The 18,092-nt window shown below is 39.0% G+C and overlaps 1 protein-coding gene across 2 annotated transcripts in view; it reads left to right on the plus strand.

Moving 5' to 3' along the window:
• Positions 1-18,092, plus strand: part of wsb1 (WD repeat and SOCS box containing 1) — a 49,361-nt gene that overhangs the window by 17,918 nt on the left and 13,351 nt on the right. Inside the window, exons 9-13 of one of the 2 annotated variants that reach the window (XM_086079771.1) lie at positions 803-872; positions 10,003-10,171; positions 15,694-15,977; positions 16,162-16,293; positions 17,780-17,880. In XM_086079771.1, the coding sequence (XP_085935897.1) occupies positions 803-872; positions 10,003-10,171; positions 15,694-15,977; positions 16,162-16,293; positions 17,780-17,880 (756 nt within the window). Of the gene's footprint in view, positions 1-802; positions 873-6,902; positions 7,265-10,002; positions 10,172-15,693; positions 15,978-16,161; positions 16,294-17,779; positions 17,881-18,092 lie in introns of those variants that run through there. The other variant, XM_086079770.1, reaches the window with a different exon arrangement.

Genomic DNA, 18,092 nt, shown 5'->3' on the forward strand with positions numbered 1-18,092 from the left:
GTGATGTCATGGTGAATGCTTCACTTCAAGTTCAAGTTCATTAAAATAGATGTATGCATTTGAGCACCCTATTCCAAACACATCTAAAACTAGACAAAGTGCAATCTCTGGAGAAATTGTGTGGGAATGCTGGATAGCTGAATGCTAATATTTGAATGCATGTGGAATACTTTATAATAACAATAATGTTAAATGATATTGAATTTTTTTTATGTTTAAGCTGCTGAAAATTGCATTTTAGATTGCTACTGTCACCTGTGGCCCAAATAATTAACTGCACACTCCCTTCTTCAAATATGTGCAGAAAATTCAAACCCGAATCCAGTCTGCAGGAGTTCCCATTGTGAACAGAAAGCTGAAAATAGTTATTAATATGTCAAATATAAATATATGTCAAAATACATTTAGTAAAATTTATGTTAAATTATTGGATTAGATTAATTCAGAAATTGAAAAAAAAAAGTTCAAATGGTAATCGAACCCTGACCATCCACATGCCAATAATTTGCTTTAAGCACTCCGCTATTCTGGATATGGAAATATCTGTGACATTGTATGTACTTGTATTGAGTAATCAAGTATAATACATGCTTCCAGCAGTCCCACAATTAAGTGTCATTTGAGGGGGCAGTCTTGTCATGCAATTGAGCCACTGTAACGTGGCACAGAAAATAGACATAGATGAAGTTGGAATGGACGTCATGTGTGGTGGGAAGTTGGTCAATTAAAAGGAAACTGTTCTTTAAATAATTAACAAAGGTACTAATGACATTTTATTATGGGACTTTTTGTCTATGCATAGAGGAAGAATGTCAGACAAGAAGAGCGGTCACTCAGGAAGAAAATGAGCAACGCAATGAGCCAGATTCATGGTAAGCTTCGCCTCCTCCCCACTCATCCAGCTTGTCCTGCAAATTATCTTATTGCATCATGGATAGTCTTATGCCACTCGCAAGTCCAAAATGCATGTATTACAGTAAAAACATGAATTTGAGTTCAGCATTGTTGAAAGGAAAGGGTTGATAGGTTTTCAAAAAAAAAGTTAACGCTGACAAAAATTAACATGATCAGCATGTTCAAATAGATGATTATTCATTATTTATTTGGCGAATGCAATTTCTGGAGAAATTGTGTGTGAAGGCAGAGATGATGAATACATTTTTTTGAATGATACTGAATGACATGCAATAATATACAGTGACATGTAATTAATTAGCTTAACAGTAGAATTGATTTGAATTGGTCAAAAAATGTTGAAACTTTTGGTGAATATGTAGAAATTTAAAATCTTTGGCTTTTGCAAATGTGTTGAATTTTTTTAAAATGATCCATATTTTAGATGGCTTGAATGATCTGTGTTGAAGTTGGAATGTTTTGAATCAGTCAAAAAATATTGAGGAAGGAGGAAAAATGTAGATTATTCCTAAAATGTAGTCGTAGTTGTACTTGTCGTACTTACAGTTGTGCTTGCAAGAATAGTAGGAGTACTGGAGACCCCACAAGCGAGAATCCAGAGTGTGCCTAATGTTTTTTCCAAGATGGCTGCCCAGGGAGCGGGAGGTGAATAATTAGGGAGTTATCGGTGGAAAACATGGAATTGTGGGAAAACTGACTTTTTGGAACGAGAAAAATGCAAGCCTGGTAGGTGTGAATTTTTGGTACATGTTGAAGTTGGAATGGTGAGAATTGTTTGTAAAATGTAAAGAAGATAAACAAGAAAAAAAAAATCAATAGCGCCACCTAAGCTTGTAGTACCTTCCATTCATTTAGATGGAGCAGTGGAACTAATGATATCCAATGGAAAAAATGCAACAACAAAAAACTCAATAGCGCCACCTAGGCATGCAGTACCCTCCATTAATTTAGATGGTAAAGTGGAACTAATAATATCCAATTGAAAAATGAAAAAAAATAGCGTCACCTAACCATAAAGTACACTCCATTTATTTAGATGGAAAAGTGGAACTAATGATATCCAATTGTAAAATAAAAAATAAAAAATTTAAAAAACAATAGCGTCACCTAGCCATGCAGTACCCTCCATTCATTTAGATGGAAAAGTGGAACTATGATAGTCAGTTGGTATACATTTATGCTCCTTAGCATAATTGCCATTGATATATTTGCAATGCACAGTCGGAGGTGGGATTCGAACCCGCGACCTCCTGGTTACTGGACAAGGCAATTTACCGAAAGCGCCACTGAGCAGTATAAGGCTACTTTCACACTGCAGGCAAAAGCGACCCAGATCAGATTTTTTTGCCCAAATTCGACTGATTTTTTAATGTCAGTCTGAACGACTCAATTCCGATATTTTTCATATCCGACCTGGGTCACTCTCATATGTGGTCCTAAATTGGATACGTATCCGAATTTTTGCAATTCGACCGCAGTCTGAACGGCCAGGACGCATATATCCGACCTTGACGTCATCAAAAGTCCAATATGCGCTCCGCGCGGGCTGGGGCATTAAGCATGATTTATGCTTGACACATACGCGAGGTCCGCACGGCTCGGGAGCCGTACTTGAATCGGCAAAGTTGTTTCGAGTAACATGTTGTGACTTTATATTTGACTATAATTGAATCCCACTTGAAACATGAAGTATAAAGATGACATTTGTGGTGGTCATATTAGTAATTTAGCCACGCAGAGGGCTTATTTATTACGCGCGGCAATGACGTGCCGTTATCGTTAGGGAGAAAAAAAGGAAAGGTCTCCGTGAGATGAGGCGCTCGAACATGCTCGCCTTATTTTCTAAAAAATGTATTTCTACCTCCTCCTGCCTCACTCCTCTGTAGATATGAGATGGTAAAAATATGAGCCCCGACGACGGACTTATAAAAGTCAGTGACCCTGACACGCTAGACCATAGTTATTTACTTCTGCAAACACAGCGTTGTGAGTGACGTATCTTCTTCTGCGCATGCGGGTCACTTGTGAACGCTTATTAAAAAAAAAATCGGATTTCACTCAAAAATCAGAATTGAGCATTTAAGACCTGCAGTGTGAACCTAAGACCGCTGGTAATGATGGTCAGTTGTATGTATGGAAGTGGGCGTGGAAAGTGGGACTTAGAAAATGCTCAATGTCAGTCCCATTGAAAATGAATGGTGAAAAGTTGATATTTAATGTTAAATTGTGCCATTACTATAAGTAATGTGGAATCCGACGATAAATACCCCGGAAGGCGTGAATTTTTGAAGCAAGTTGAAATTTGAACTGTAAATTGGGTGTATTATGTGGGAGTTATTGCACGGCAAAAAAGTGAGAATAAAATAAGGCTATAATAAGTAAAAATAAAGAATCTCAATAACATATGTGGGAATGCTTCCAGCACGATATATTATACTATGTTGTAGCATCAGTATGAGCCACGAGAGGGAAGGAATGGATGTCATGAACAGACAAAATGATTCCACACTCTAAAATGCAAACCATTCATCAGCACAAACCAAAGGAAGGCCAGGCTTGAAATGGAATTGCCAAATAGTGGCAAAAGACAAGTCTCAACAATTCTGGGGTTTTGGACTGATAAGACAGTTTAATCTTCACCAAAGTGATGGAAAAGCTAAAGCTTTGCAAAAGATAGGATGTGCTTATATTCCCAACATACAAACTCACCTCTGAAACTCGTTGGTGGGTAATATTGTGGACTTGCATGTCTTCTTCTGGGATTATTTTACTAAACACCGCCACTCAAAAAAAAATGGAAATGCTTTAATGATGTTTTGTATTTCAGATCTTCCCACGCTCCACCATATCATCGTTACCATGATGACAGTGGCACGGCCCATTGGTCATGACCTTGAAACTTGTCCTGTCCAGCTCCAACCAGCCCTTTGCTGATACCAGGCAATTTAAAACTCAACAAATTGTTGAGACCCCCGCCCAACACTTCTGTCTAAGGAAAAAGACCTGGATTTGCAACAGATTTGGATTGACTGTCAGTAAATACATTAAAATAGTTTGTTGGTATATCATTTTAAGTACAAAACAAAATGTATTAGTTTTTTTCCTTATTTTATAACCCGATCCTCAAAGCCTCTCCTTAGGGGTTCACTAGCTATAGCAAGGGTATAAGCATTTGTTACTTTTTAGTACAGTAGCATATTCTGTTTGTGACTAAGCATCCTCAGGTTGGGCATTTTAAACGCAAAACATGGAAAGTGCCCCTTTATATAAACACGTAATTCATAAGTTTTTCCTGGTTTTCATTTCTCAGATTCCCACCCAACCCCCCACCCAAGAGAATCTCGAGTTAACTGCAACATATTTTTCATGCATCCAAATGTTGTGGCCATTAAAGCTGAAACTGCCAAAAAGTCCACATGGCAACAAGTTAATCACTTAAACAGCACACTAACCAAGGATGTGTAAGGTGCTTAGGATTTCCCTTTTTTTAATTTTATTCTTACTGTATAAACAGTCAGAATGTGAACCATTTAAAATGTCTTAAGGCAATTGTTTTCTATTTGCTTTTTTGTGTATCTTGTCACATGGTTACACATGCATACTCCTTTCATCAATCTGTTTTGACAATGATCTTGTGAAGTCTGTTAATTGACAGCTGCATATTGCCATTTTTAGTCAGTTTACTAAACACCACAACACAAAGCAAAAAATAAAAATATTACTAGTAAATTGTGTTTTGTTCTTTCAAGTCAGGCTGCCTATACATCCATCCCATCCATTATCTAATGGCTTTTCTTCACAAGGGCCACAATCATTCACACTCACACTTAGGGAAAGTTCAGAGTGTTCAATTAACCATGCATGTTTTTTGGGAATGTGAGAGGAAACCGGAGTACTCGGAGAAAACCCACGCAGGCATGGGGAGAACATGCAAACCTTCTAATCACAGCAACAGGGTTGCAAATCTGGACGGATGTTCGCTTTCTCTCTGGAGTAGAAGCTTGCTATTCAGCTACCTGTTGCTGCTGACCAAGAAAACAAACTTCCTTATATGTAAATAAGTAAAGAAGAAAATAATTGTATTTTTCTGATCATATGCATAACAGGGTGCATGATGTGAGACATTCAATCGAGGCTAACAATTTCATTAAAATATGAAAACGAGAAGAGAAGACATACCTTTGCCCTACCCATTATTTTGTTAAAACTTAGATGATAGTTCAGTGTATCATCTCATACGCGTTTCTTCTTCTGACATGTAAAAAAATAAAATAAAAGGTATGGTAACAGGGTTGCATGCATGTTAAGGGACACACGTTCCATGAATAACTATTATTTGAAATATGTTTTGTTCCCACAGTTGCAAGAGACAGCAATAAAACAAGTAATAAAAAAAAACATTTTAACAGTTTTATTTGAGATTCTATTTGGACAGGAGTGTGAGATAAGAGAAATAGCATTTTAAGGGGTTCTCCAGACTTATATGGTATTTTAAAAACATTTCCAAGTTTAGATTTGGTCTCAGACCAAGTAAATTTACTCAGAATTTGCATGGTTTAGTTTTATGTTTTGTATGTGACACAAATTGTGACGATTTGCCTCTTAACATGCAGTTGAATGTGATTGGTTAATATTGAGCGGTGTGCAGATTTGCGTAACCACTAATGGAATTTTTACGCCCCCTCTCTAAAAGATTTGTATTTGTTTATTTTAGTCCGCTGATGATATAATGGTAAATTTGCTTGACTTTGGTGCAGTCAACATCCAGTTCCCCACTCAGTAACAAAACAGTATCATCTTTTTTAGTCAAGTATATAAAAACACACGCAATATGTCTCTTAAGTACCACTGATTGTCACACTCTCCTAAGTAGGGCGAAATTCTTTCTCCGCATTTGACCCATCCACTGAGGGAGCGGTTAGCAGCAGCAGGAGCCACGCTCGGGAATAATTTGTCGATCAAACCCCCCAATTCCAACCCTTAATGCTGAGTGTCAAGCAGGGAGGCAAACAAGTCCCATTTTTATAGTCTTTGGTATGACCGGGCGGGGATTGAATCCACGACCTTCCAGTCTCGGACGCTCTACCACTGGGCCACTGAGCTGAACTGGTCTCTGGTAGTATAAGCGGCACTATTATTAATTCGCAGTAACAAGCAAGCAACACGACAAAGACGTGACACATACAGTAAAATGACTCGAGCGGATGTGTACGTAATTCTCTCAGTCACCTCTAGAGGCACCACGTCTTTTATTTGGAGTTGCGCAAACGATGCAGCGACCGTTCAGGATGCCCCCTGCCTGAAGACAGCTGTGATATGCTCCAACACCCCTGTAAGAGGATAGATAAACAGTTGAGAAAATGGGTGGATTAGTTAGTTTACAGTGGGTTACGACAATATGGTTTCAAAGTGATTTGATTTCAGCTGACGGGCGTGGCCTCGCATTCACCTGACGGAGTGCATCCACAGCCCGCATAGTGATAATATTTGTTTAAAAAAAACACAGTAAGCTATTTGGATGTATATGAAACCCCTGGCATTATTGTGTTTTTTTGTGGTGTTGATTTGTTTTCTTTATGTTGTACACTAATATACTAATATAATGTTTTATTTTGTTTATTTCGAGTATACTGTTCTGTATTTATTCCATGTTTCAATAAAGCTGATGTAAAAAAAATATATAAAAAAAGAAGAAGAAAAAAGCCCGTATAGTGGTTGTAATCCCTAGTTGACTAAACTTTTTCCTCATTTTTTGTTCAGGGTTTTACTTAAAAGTATGGATATGACTTTAAAAAAACCTTTACATTATTGTATGATTTACAGTGACAAACACCAGATTATTATTATTTTTTGGCTTTTGGCCTTTTTTTAAATTGATATGACATCTGAAGAATTGAGAGAGGGAATGACCTGCAGGAATGATATTGCTATGGAAACTGTTCTGACGTCAATGAAATACCGCCCACTTAAAGCCCCACGCCCCCCACCCGACCCAACCAGATGAAAATAGCTTGATACATTCAGTCTATGATTGAAGCCATTATAATTCGCACTGTGATGTGAGCTACGACTCTTTAAGGGGGTTAATAGACATTGTTGTGCCAGCCGTATTGTATTATCAAATTGAAAAGAGTAGTTTAAGTAGAGAGTCGAAGTAATCAAGGTTTTACGACGACCGCGTTTTTTAGCTAGGAGTGCGGTTTTGAGGCGGAGGGATCTATCTGACGACAGCAGAAAGCTGAAGAAGGGAAAAGATCCATCTATATCCCCGGCCGTTGAATTTCCACTTTAATCATCGCCCTCATTTAGATGGCAAGCTTCCCAGACTCTATAAACGAAAATGATATAGGTAAGTACAATTTCCGACGCGTACCCTTGTATTTTCTTCTCTGTGGGCTGTGGTAGGGATCGACGAGTAACTACTGCAGCTTCGTCTCCGTAGACTAGCCATCTTGGCCTTCGCTACGATTGATTTGAAAATAAAAATCCGAACAATTTACATGATAAGATACTCATTACGGTGCAATTGCTTTTAATTGTATATGGAAGGTTGTGGGGAAATTAATCGTTGGTTTATTTTTTGAGTTTCCGTGTTGCAGAGCTCGTCACGTCCTTGCTCAAGTCAGTAATGTTGTATTGTTTAATTTACTTTAGTCAGCAAGGCAACGGGTGTCATAATGTTTAGTATCATTATTAAACCGTATAAAAATATCAAAGTCCACAGGCAAACTTTACATCGGACATGTCTCTCCCTTCCACCCTCCCCCACACCAGTTTTGGGAGTCATAAGATAAACTCGCCTGGATATGTACGTGCTTGTTCCGTCGTAGACATTCCACTGTTTAAAATCTGAAAAGATGCACGTCAGTCAAACTGACGTCTACATTGTAACTGTCAACAGCGGTGGTTAGTTTGACAGAATTCCTGATAACAAGGTCAGCTTTTACAAATAGAACATATTTACAAATACTTAGAGGTGACTGTAACGGAAACTAAGTCCAGACAGTAATGTTCATTTTGAATCGGCGTTATGCACCACTGATTTGTGTCATTGTCATTAAATTAGTTTGATTTGACTCAACTACTAGAGTTTAAACGTGTAACAATGGTGCAGCAAGAAAAATACACAAATGCCTCAACTGTTGAAATACAGTACATACTTGTCATGCTTTCAATACATACAAAAACAGTTTATTGGCCTTTTACACTTTGTACAATTATTATTCAATGAGATAAACTTTAAATTATGTTTTTCGAACATAATAGAATGCAAAACATAACATGGATTGCAACACAAAGGCGCATGAACAATGAGTTTCACTTGTTAATTAAACAGGTAGTGGCTTATATGGGCGTTTGAAAAAATCGATTCGGCAATATTACAGTGCGCAATTCTCGAATCGATTCAATATGCGGCCGAATCGATTTTTAAACATCAATTTTTTAAATGGAAATATTCAACAAAGCGTCTTACTTAGGGTTAGGATTAACACATTAAGCATGGAAGAATGTTATATCAATGAAACATTAAGCCTTAATATTTTTATTTCAGTGCTGTTCAAACATGAAACAGACTGCAACCTGTTTGTTAAATGCAGGGGCTCAGTTATAAGCCAGAATTTTCAGATGATTAAGTACATTTTAATACAAATCTTACAGTGTACATGTACAAGTTTACTGATTAGTATTTTCTAAATTTGAGTTTTTAAAAAAATCGCAATTATCAATTTATAGATTCGTATCGGGATTAATTGGTCTCGAATTGAATCGTGACCTATGAATCGTGATACGAATCAAATCGCCAGGTACTAGACAATTCACACCCCTAGTGACTTATGCCTTTACCTCTGATGCTGAAAGGAAGCCAGCAAATCCCTGCATCCGCTATATTAACCCAGGAGAATGTTTGCTTGGATGGCCAGTCTGAAAGAGGCTCAAGTGCTGTAGTATTTTTAACCATGTATGGATTTAGTATTTTCTACACAAATTGCATGTGCGATTACTATAAACAAGTGTTTGTGTTCCTTAGCTGACCAAAGCCATGCAGCTAAATTGACTTGTGAGATGGGTAATGTAAGAGCCTACTTGTATAATTTACATTAAATATTTAAGGGGGGGGCACAGAAGATGGTGGTAGTTACAGAAAACATAATCATATTGCCACTAGCCGGGTTTACGTGGAGAGTATTCCGATTGAAATCATTCCGAATGAAGATTTGTGGTCACCTGTGACGTGATTCATTCTGATCTGCCGTTTACATGCTCCCCACCTTTAACCCATTAAGGCCGGGAGCGCATTATCGCATTTCTATACCAGAATTGTTTAGTAGGCATTGACAATATTGTTGAATTTCCAGGAAAACTTCAGGTTTTCGGGGGTGACTCAAAAGTCACCCATAGGTTTTAGAGGCACGTTTTGGCAGGTGCTTTAGGCCTTAATGGTTTAATCAGATCAGCCGCGCGGACATCGATCACGTGATTTATCAAGGTGGAGTTCATTTGTTATTTAGCACAGTAGTTTTGATAGTTTTAACACTTTATTGAAGCAATGTCTTGAAAAAAAAGCAAGTTCTAAGTACTTAAAACAAGTTCTTGAACTATTTTCAATGTGTGTTGATTGGAATAAAAGTCGGCATGGCCCACCCCCGTCAATCGGAAGCAAATTTTTATCCGGTTGAGTCTAATCGGGTCAGAAAATTCAGAATGGCGTGTTTTCATGAATAATTTTTAATCAGATCAAGCTTTTATTACAATTAAATGTGTCCATGCAAACATGGCTATTGCAGAACTGGTTTAGATGTCCTTTTTCCAAAGTGACTTTTGGTAAACCGTGAACCAACACACCGACACTGACCTTTATGAATTGCAATATAACAATTAACAAGTATTTTTTATGTTTTACACATTATTCATCTCAAGAGATGAATTTTCATTTGACATTTTTATGATGCAATGTTTAACAACATGTTAACACGTTGCTGCGCAGAAAGTGGTATCACCTGTCCTTGATGATAGGAATTCCTGAGGTTTGAGCAGAGAAAACAAATATTGACTTCAATAAATAGAAACTTCTTTTTTTTTTCACAGGTAAGGCGAAGTTCATTGGTGAACTCCTGGTGCCTGTTGCTCCCTTTGACCAGAAGTCTGGGCGTGAAGCTTGGACCGTAGCCTTTGCACCCAATGGTTCTTACTTCGCTTGGTCGCAAGGGCATCGCATTGTCAGGCTTATTCCCTGGGCAAAATGTCTGACCAATTTGTAAGTATCATCTTAACTCATTTGCTCCCAAAAACGTATAAATACGTTCTATATTAAATATTACCATGGTCCCAAAGATGCATTTATACTTTTTTTAAATGATTTTTTTTATGGGTGAGCATACAGAAGGCTTTGATGCAGCCTATGAACTGAAGAGAACGCTTGAAGCAATGGTAGTTATTACAAAAACGTCCAGCAGGTGGCAGTAGAGTATAGAGTATAAGATATCAACCAAGGGTCATGTTGCAAAAAGCTCCTTTCCCCACTTGTTTTAAACAGATTTGTGAATAATGATGAAACTTAGCTATATTCTAATACTAATAGCTGCAAAATGGAAACAGATAGAAATATACCTTTTTTTCCTGATGAAATAAGAGACTAATCTTTCTTTATATTCTGTGGGCCATGCAAAATCAGTCAAAATCCAGTAAACAGCTGGGAGCGAAGGGGGTTGCTTCAGTGAAAATGGCTGGGAGTGAATAAAGATGACTTGACTTGAATGAGTTTAACACTTACTTATTTGATGACAATTTTAACTCTTTGACTGCCAACCATTTTCAGAAAAGAAAATGTGGGTGCCAGCTGATTTAGAGCATTTTGACTGATCTTTCAAGGTCCACAGAAAATTTTGTGTTTGGACTATGGAAACACAGATACTACCAAATCAAAGATTGAACTCTCATCTTTCATCAGAAACAAAAGTTTATTTCTACCCTTTTCAGTTTTTCAGTAATCAACAATAGAAAATAGGTTAGTTTCACCCAAATGCTCTGTTTTGGACCAAAATACGTAGAAATCACCTTTTTTTTTCCCATGAATGATGCCACAAACACCTAAACAGTGCTTTACTTCTGTAAAACAATGACAACATGTTTTTTGATAGCAAAATAAGTTTATTTACATTCAACAGTAACAATTTGACAAAACAATTTGGCAAACTATTTACAAATGTGTGCAACTGTGCATGTGTGGTACTATTTACAATTGTGTGGATGTTTCAACTACACAGTTTTTCTTTTTGTGGGGTATATTGTGTAACACTCGCCTGCGTGCAAGGGGACGTAGCAGGATTTGCACCACAGATTAGTTTCACTGCGATTGCCCCTTGCCGGCCTTTTTTTCCGGGGAGTAGCAGGTATGTACTGCAGTGTGTGTTTGGCCATGTTGTCATCAAGTCTACTCTCAGAATCAGGGGGCCTGGTGTTACGTCTGGCTTCCTCAAGTCCTTCAGTTGCTGTACCGGGTGGTAAGAGATGTTCTGATCCATCTTATCCACTCCATTCATGATGGCATCGTAGTCCAGAACCAGTGTCCTCTCCGTGATCAGACTGTACCCACCGATGAATATGCATTGGACTCAGGGTACTCTTCATCGTCCGATTGAACGTCCGCCTGTGCAGAAGTGCTCGGTTGTGCACCACGTTTTCCGCCGTTAGCATCGCTAGCCGGTGAGGCTTTACGACGGGATCGAAGCCGCCGCGTCAACGCTTCCAACTTCGGCGTCAACCTCGTAGTCACCATCATCATCATTGTCATCATCAATGTGCAATTTAGCACTGGTTGATGCTTCTCTTTCTTGAAAAAAATGCTCAAGCGTGAGCTTCTTGCAACCGGTCGCCATTTTCGCTTCCTCAGCCATTCTCCCCGCAACACTCTAGCTCCACCTCACGTCTTCTACTACTGACTCCTACCCGATCTTGTCCAAAGAGACTCATCGCTGCCATCTAGTGCCCATAAATAGTCATTATACTAACTCGATCTGCTTGATACTTTGAGCACAGCTGGCCAAGGCTTTCCTCCACCCGTTTCCATTAAAAAACATAGTTAACGTCTTTTAACGTTTTTGGCGGCACTCATTTGGATTTTACTAAACGTTATTAAACGTTTTTGGCGGTCAAAGAGTTGAGGTTTGGTGGATCTTTTTTTGTTTTTTTTTCAATAGAAGAAATATTAAGGGTTCTTAATTTTGACAATTTATTACAACATACTGTTGTAATTGGACAATGATTCCTCGCCCAGATTGAATGCATGTCATTGTGCTTTGTGATATTTGTAAAATAGATTTCTGAAATTTATCAGTCCGTCAGACTGTACTGTATGTACAATTTGTATCTGTTAATAAGCCACTATGACCAAAAGCCCCAGTTTCTGCTGAAGATAAGCAAATACACTGAATTATTGCTGCCATCAGCACTTTGTGAACATTTGTCATTTTGAACGTTTGGGAAAGAGCTGACAAAGCAGAATCTTAGTTTAAGTAACAAGACACAAGCACATCTACGTGATGAGGGAGTTCAAATAAATTTTTTACACTAAAGCATGTCAAAATTAAAGTACAATACATGACTGTGTTAATTGTAGTTTATACATTTTTGTCTCAGAATATTTAACTCTTTGACTGCCAGACGTTTTCAGAAAAGGGATGCTGTGGGTGCCAGCCGATTTAAGCATTTTGACTGATCTTTCAAGGTCCACAGAAAATTTTGTGTTTGGACTATGGAAACACACATACCAAATGAAAGATTGAACTCTCATCTTTCATCTGAAAAAAAAAAGTTTGTTTCTACCTTATTCCGTTCTTCAGTAATCAACAATAGAAAATGGTTAGTTTCACCCAAATGCGCTTGTTTTGGACCAAAATACGGAGAGATCAAGCTTTTAGTGAAACATTGTAATTTCATGCACTCTAGTGAATTTTACACTTCTTTTTGTCCATGAATGATGCCACAAACACCTCAATAGTGCTTTACTTCTTTCTATAAAACACTACCACCAACAATGAAAAAGTGTTTTTTGATAGCAAAATAACAGTTTATTTACATTCAACAGTGTAACAATTTGACAACACAATTTGGCAAACTATTTACAAATGTGTGCATGTGTGTATGTGTTACTATTTACAATTGTGTGGATGTTTCAACTACACCAATTTTTTTTTGTGTGGTATATAGTGTAACACTCCCCTGGGTGCAAGGGGACGCAGCAGGATTTGCACCACAGATTTGTTTCACTGCGAATGCCCCTTCGCGTGCAGACCCTACACTTTCTTGCTGGCTTTTTTTTCCGGGGGATAGCAGGTATGTACTGCAGTGTGTGTTTGGCCATGTTGCCATCAAGTCTACTTTCAGGATCATTATACGGTGACCTGGTGTTCTGTCTGGCTTCCTCATGTCCTTCCGTTTGTATACTTGCAGCAACATGTCCTCCTCCTGGTCTTGTGGTAACAGCCATCCTCTCACCACCTGCTGGTTAAACTCCAAAAAGTGTTGACACTTCCCAGGATTTTTTGCTTTGTGCAGGATATATGCATTGAACATGCATATTTGAAAAAGATATGCAACAAATTTTTTGTGCCATTTCAACGTCTTTCGCGTGAATGGGTGGTAAGAGATGTTTTGATCCATCTTATCCACTCCATTCATCGTGGAATTGTAGTCCAAAACACACACTGGTTTCAGGAAAGGCACTCTTTTTTTTATTTTTTTTATTTATTTTTTTTAATTTTTTTTGTGCCTTCCGCCACACATCCACTGTCCGCATTTCATCTTTGTGAAAAGTAGTCACCATCCTCAATAAACGTTTGTCCTGCCATGCCACAACCAAAACATTTGTGTTGTGTCTCACCAGTTTCCCCCCGACCCCAAGACCAGTGTTTGTTAGGGAAGTGATCTCACTGGGTTCACCCCTGTTTTTCCTCAGTGTTCCACATACATTTATACGTGCTGCCAGGAGACGTTCACACAAGCCGATTGAATTATAAAAATTGTCCATAAAGAGCGTGTACCCATTTCCTGGCAGACGATCTAGTAAATTGAAAACGGTATCAGGCAGAGAACAACTGGTACCTACATAAGGTTGCATATTGAAACAATACCCCGTTTGGGAGTCACACAGGATGTATGACTTGATTCCATATTTGATCGGTTTTTGGGGGTTGTATACTTTGAATGAAAGACGTCCCTGAAAATTCATCATTTCCTCATCAATACAAACATTCCTCCCGGGTTGGAACAGTTCTTTGAATTTTTTGACAATATGATTGAAAACAGGATGGATTTTGAATAGTTTGTCGTCTGAACTGTGTCTCTCGTTGTTAAAATGAAGGAAACTCCAGATGAGCTGGAAGCGGTTTCGAGGCATCGCGCGACTGAAAAATGGTGTAGTTTCTATTTCATCTTGAGTCCAATACATTTCTATACTGGGCTTGTTTATATACCCAGTAAGAAATTCCTACGGTGTGGCAGACTTTCAGTCTGCTTCTGCATAGACTGACGTGCATAGAGGTTTGTTTGGTCAGCAATGTGCTGGAGAAGTTCGTCCGTGATGAACAGCTGCAGGAAGTCAGCTGGCAGGGTCGAATTCAGCTCTGGTCCTGGTTTTTCGGTAAAGGGGAATGTGGTTGGCTGCCAGCCTGCTTCATGCCAGCCAGAATTTTTGGGATCTGCAAATATATATTTCAATATCATATAATATTTATTTTAGATCAGTGTGGTGCAATATATATATATATATAAATATATATGTTTACCTTTTTTCTTGGATCCACTGGTTGATGTACATTCTGTAAATTATAGAAGACATTTACCATCAAATATTTTACTAGTGCTGTGTTGAAGAATCTTTTTTTTTTTAACCTTTATTCTGCTCACTGTGAGACGCGTCACCTTGAGCGCTATGAGCTACAACTGAAAGAAATATATACAATTACAATAATATCGAAAGACCGTTTTCTTTTGTTGTTGCGGTGTATTGAAAACACGTTTTTTATACCTCTCTTTGTCCTGGAAACTGCAGTGGGACGTCGCTGTGAGCACGATCTATGAATTGTACATTCACGTTACACGAGGTGCTAGCAGCGTGCCGGAAAAGTATCTCATACCTGCACAGTCTTCTGAGGATGAAATACTGTCCGAATCACTGTCTCTGAGATCAGACTGTACCCACTCCTTCGAAGAATATCCATCGGACTCAGGGTACTCTTCATCGTCCGATTCAACGTCCGCGTTTACAGAAGTGCTCTGTTGTGCACCACGTTTTCCGGCGTTAGCATCGCTAACCGGTGACGCTTTATGACGTGGCCGAAGCCGGCAACGCTGCAACTTCGGCGTCAACCTCGTAGTCACCATCATCATCATTGTCATCATCAATGTGCAATTTAGCACTGGTTGATGCTTCTCTTTCTTGAAAAAACTGATCAAGCGTGAGCTGCTTGCCACCGGTCGCCATTTTTGCTTCCTCTGCCATTGTCTCCTCAACACTCTAGCTCTGCCTCACGTCTTCTACTACTGACGCCCACCCAACCTTGTCCAAAGAGTCATCGCTGCCATCTCGGGGCCAAAAATAGTCATTATACTAACTAGATCTGCTTGATACTTTCAGCACAGCTGGCCAAGGCTTTCCTTCACCCGTTTCCAAAAAAACATAGTTAACGTCTTTGGCGCCCCTCCGTAGGTTTTTACTAAATGTTATTTAATGTTTTTGGCAGTAAAAGAGTTAATGTTATATAATTATTTATTTTCCAGTTCAATGGGCCAGGATGGAGAAGGCACTAACGCCTTAAGTCCTCGACGCGTTTCCCGTCAGAACAGTGATGGAGGCCACTACATCCAGGCAACTGGTGATCCCAGAGAGCACACCATTGACTGCGGCGACATTGTCTGGGGTTTGGCTTTTGGCTCATCTGTGCCTGAGAAGCAGAGCCGCTGTGTTAACATCGAATGGCACCGGTTTAAATTCGGCCAGGACCAGTTGCTATTGGCAACTGGCCTCAACAATGGTCGCATCAAAATCTGGGATGTTTATACTGGTGAGATACTTGAAAATAAACATTTTGCACTGCATACGTTCACATTGCCTGAAATTTGCCATAGCAAATTAATAATGTTTGTCTTTCTCCCTTTGCTGTGTTAGTATATGCACAATATCTTATGAGCAGCTACTTATGGTTGAAGAGATTTCCATTAATCTTTTGGTTTGATGGCATTTCATAGGTAAACTGTTGCTGAATCTCTTGGATCATTCTGATGTAGTACGAGACTTGACCTTTGCTCCTGATGGCAGTCTCATGCTGGTGTCTGCATCCAGAGATAAGACCCTTCGTGTGTGGGACCTCAAAGACGATGGTGTGTTTATAGCTGGTACATGCATATACTATATACATTCTTGCAAGTTATTCATAAAAGCTATCAATTAGGCTTTTTTTTTGTGTCAGCATCCTTTTAGGGATTCCCATAGGTTTAATTTGGGATGTTCCATACCACTTTTCTTCAGACCGATACCAGTACCGCACCTCGATGTTTTGGCGTCAAAAACATCTCGGTATCCTTTTTTTTATTTTTTTATAGCACCGGTACTTAAATACGAGACAGCCCGCCAACTCTGTTTTAAAGGCAAGTCACATACACGCATGGCTGCCTGTCTACCAATATGTGAAAAATGCCTTAAGTAAGCGGCACGCCTCTTTCAGCTTGTGTGTGTAACACGTGGGTTCAGGAAGATGGCTTCACGCACTGAACACTGAAGCACTCGCTGGCTCGCCGTGCACTCCTCGTTGAGAAGTATGACTCGCAAAGTGTCATATGGAACTTTTTTTCTTACATGGCCGACAGCCACGGCAAGCCAACCGACATGACGTTTTGTAACGAGCAAATGTTTTCGTGGAGAAGCAGAAGAAAAAGCAACGATCACTCCAGCAGTTACAGTGGACTCAATGTGCGTTCAATAAACATGCACACAGTAGGAAATCACTGGTATGCATAGAAAAAGCCCAGATGACTGACAGAGCGACAGGTTGTGACGCATTTTTTGACACTTCCCTTAAAAAATAAGTAGAGTTCAACACAGTGAGAACACATCTTTACTAAAAAAGTGTAAAAAAAGAAAAGAAAAGAAAAACAAATTGTGTAGGGCATGGCTCGATGTAAAAGGGGGCGATGGAAAGCCAATCTACCGTTAGTGCCACAATTTGACGCAGACAGGTGTTATCTTATGCCATGTGTTCTCGAACAAAGAAGCAAGAAGCAGAAAGAGAGTGCTTGGGTTCTTGACTTTGACAATTTACTACAACATACTGTTGTAATTGGACAATGATTCCTCGCCCAGATTGAATGCATGTCATTGTCATTGTCATCAGATAATAATGCAGATGTGTTTTTCTTCGGCGCTGAAAGTTTCAACAGCAAAAACGTTCCAGCCACTCTCTTGTGATAAGGGCGCAGTTCCTCTTTGGTTTTGTTCTCTTCACAGACAACGTTAACTTATATGATTCAAACAAGGTTATGCTGCTAAATAAATGCTTTGTAATACTATAACAGTTAATATGGGATAATTTATGTACATTTATTCTAACTATTTGTATACGCCTATATAATCCCCCTACACATCCCACACCCCTTGATTTGGGATTATTATTTTTTATGCAAATGGTTGAGTTTTATTGACGAGATTTGACAAGTTACGTTTCAGTGCATGGACATCCCCAATATATAGAGTGAGGGAGAGATTTTTGTTTCATTTGATTTCAGTTGATTGTGTTTCAGTCCAAATCAAATGACACCAATTTTGAGGGTAGATGGTTTTTTTTGTTGCTAATGGGACTTGTTTATTTAGGTAACATGGTGAAAGTTTTGCGAGGTCACCAGAATTGGGTCTACTGCAGTGCCTTTTCCCCTGACTCGTCCATCCTGTGCTCTGTTGGCGCAGGCAAAGCAGTAAGTAAACATGTTCCTCCTAACTCCCTTTGAAATGATTTGCTAGTTTATTGATGTGCTATTGCTTGTGACTAGCCATGCTCAATGAATCTAGAAATGGAATGAAATTGAACCCATCCCAGTACTGCTCACCTGTATTCACACTAAATGCGACTGATCTGTGTCATAAGTGAAGTCAAGTGCCCTGCATCTAGATTTTGTTTGGTTTTGTC

This window comes from Leptonotus elevatus, chromosome 7 (genome assembly GCF_054856555.1).
Source record: "Leptonotus elevatus isolate MCC_2025b chromosome 7, RoL_Lele_1.0, whole genome shotgun sequence".
NCBI lineage: Eukaryota > Metazoa > Chordata > Actinopteri > Syngnathiformes > Syngnathidae > Leptonotus > Leptonotus elevatus.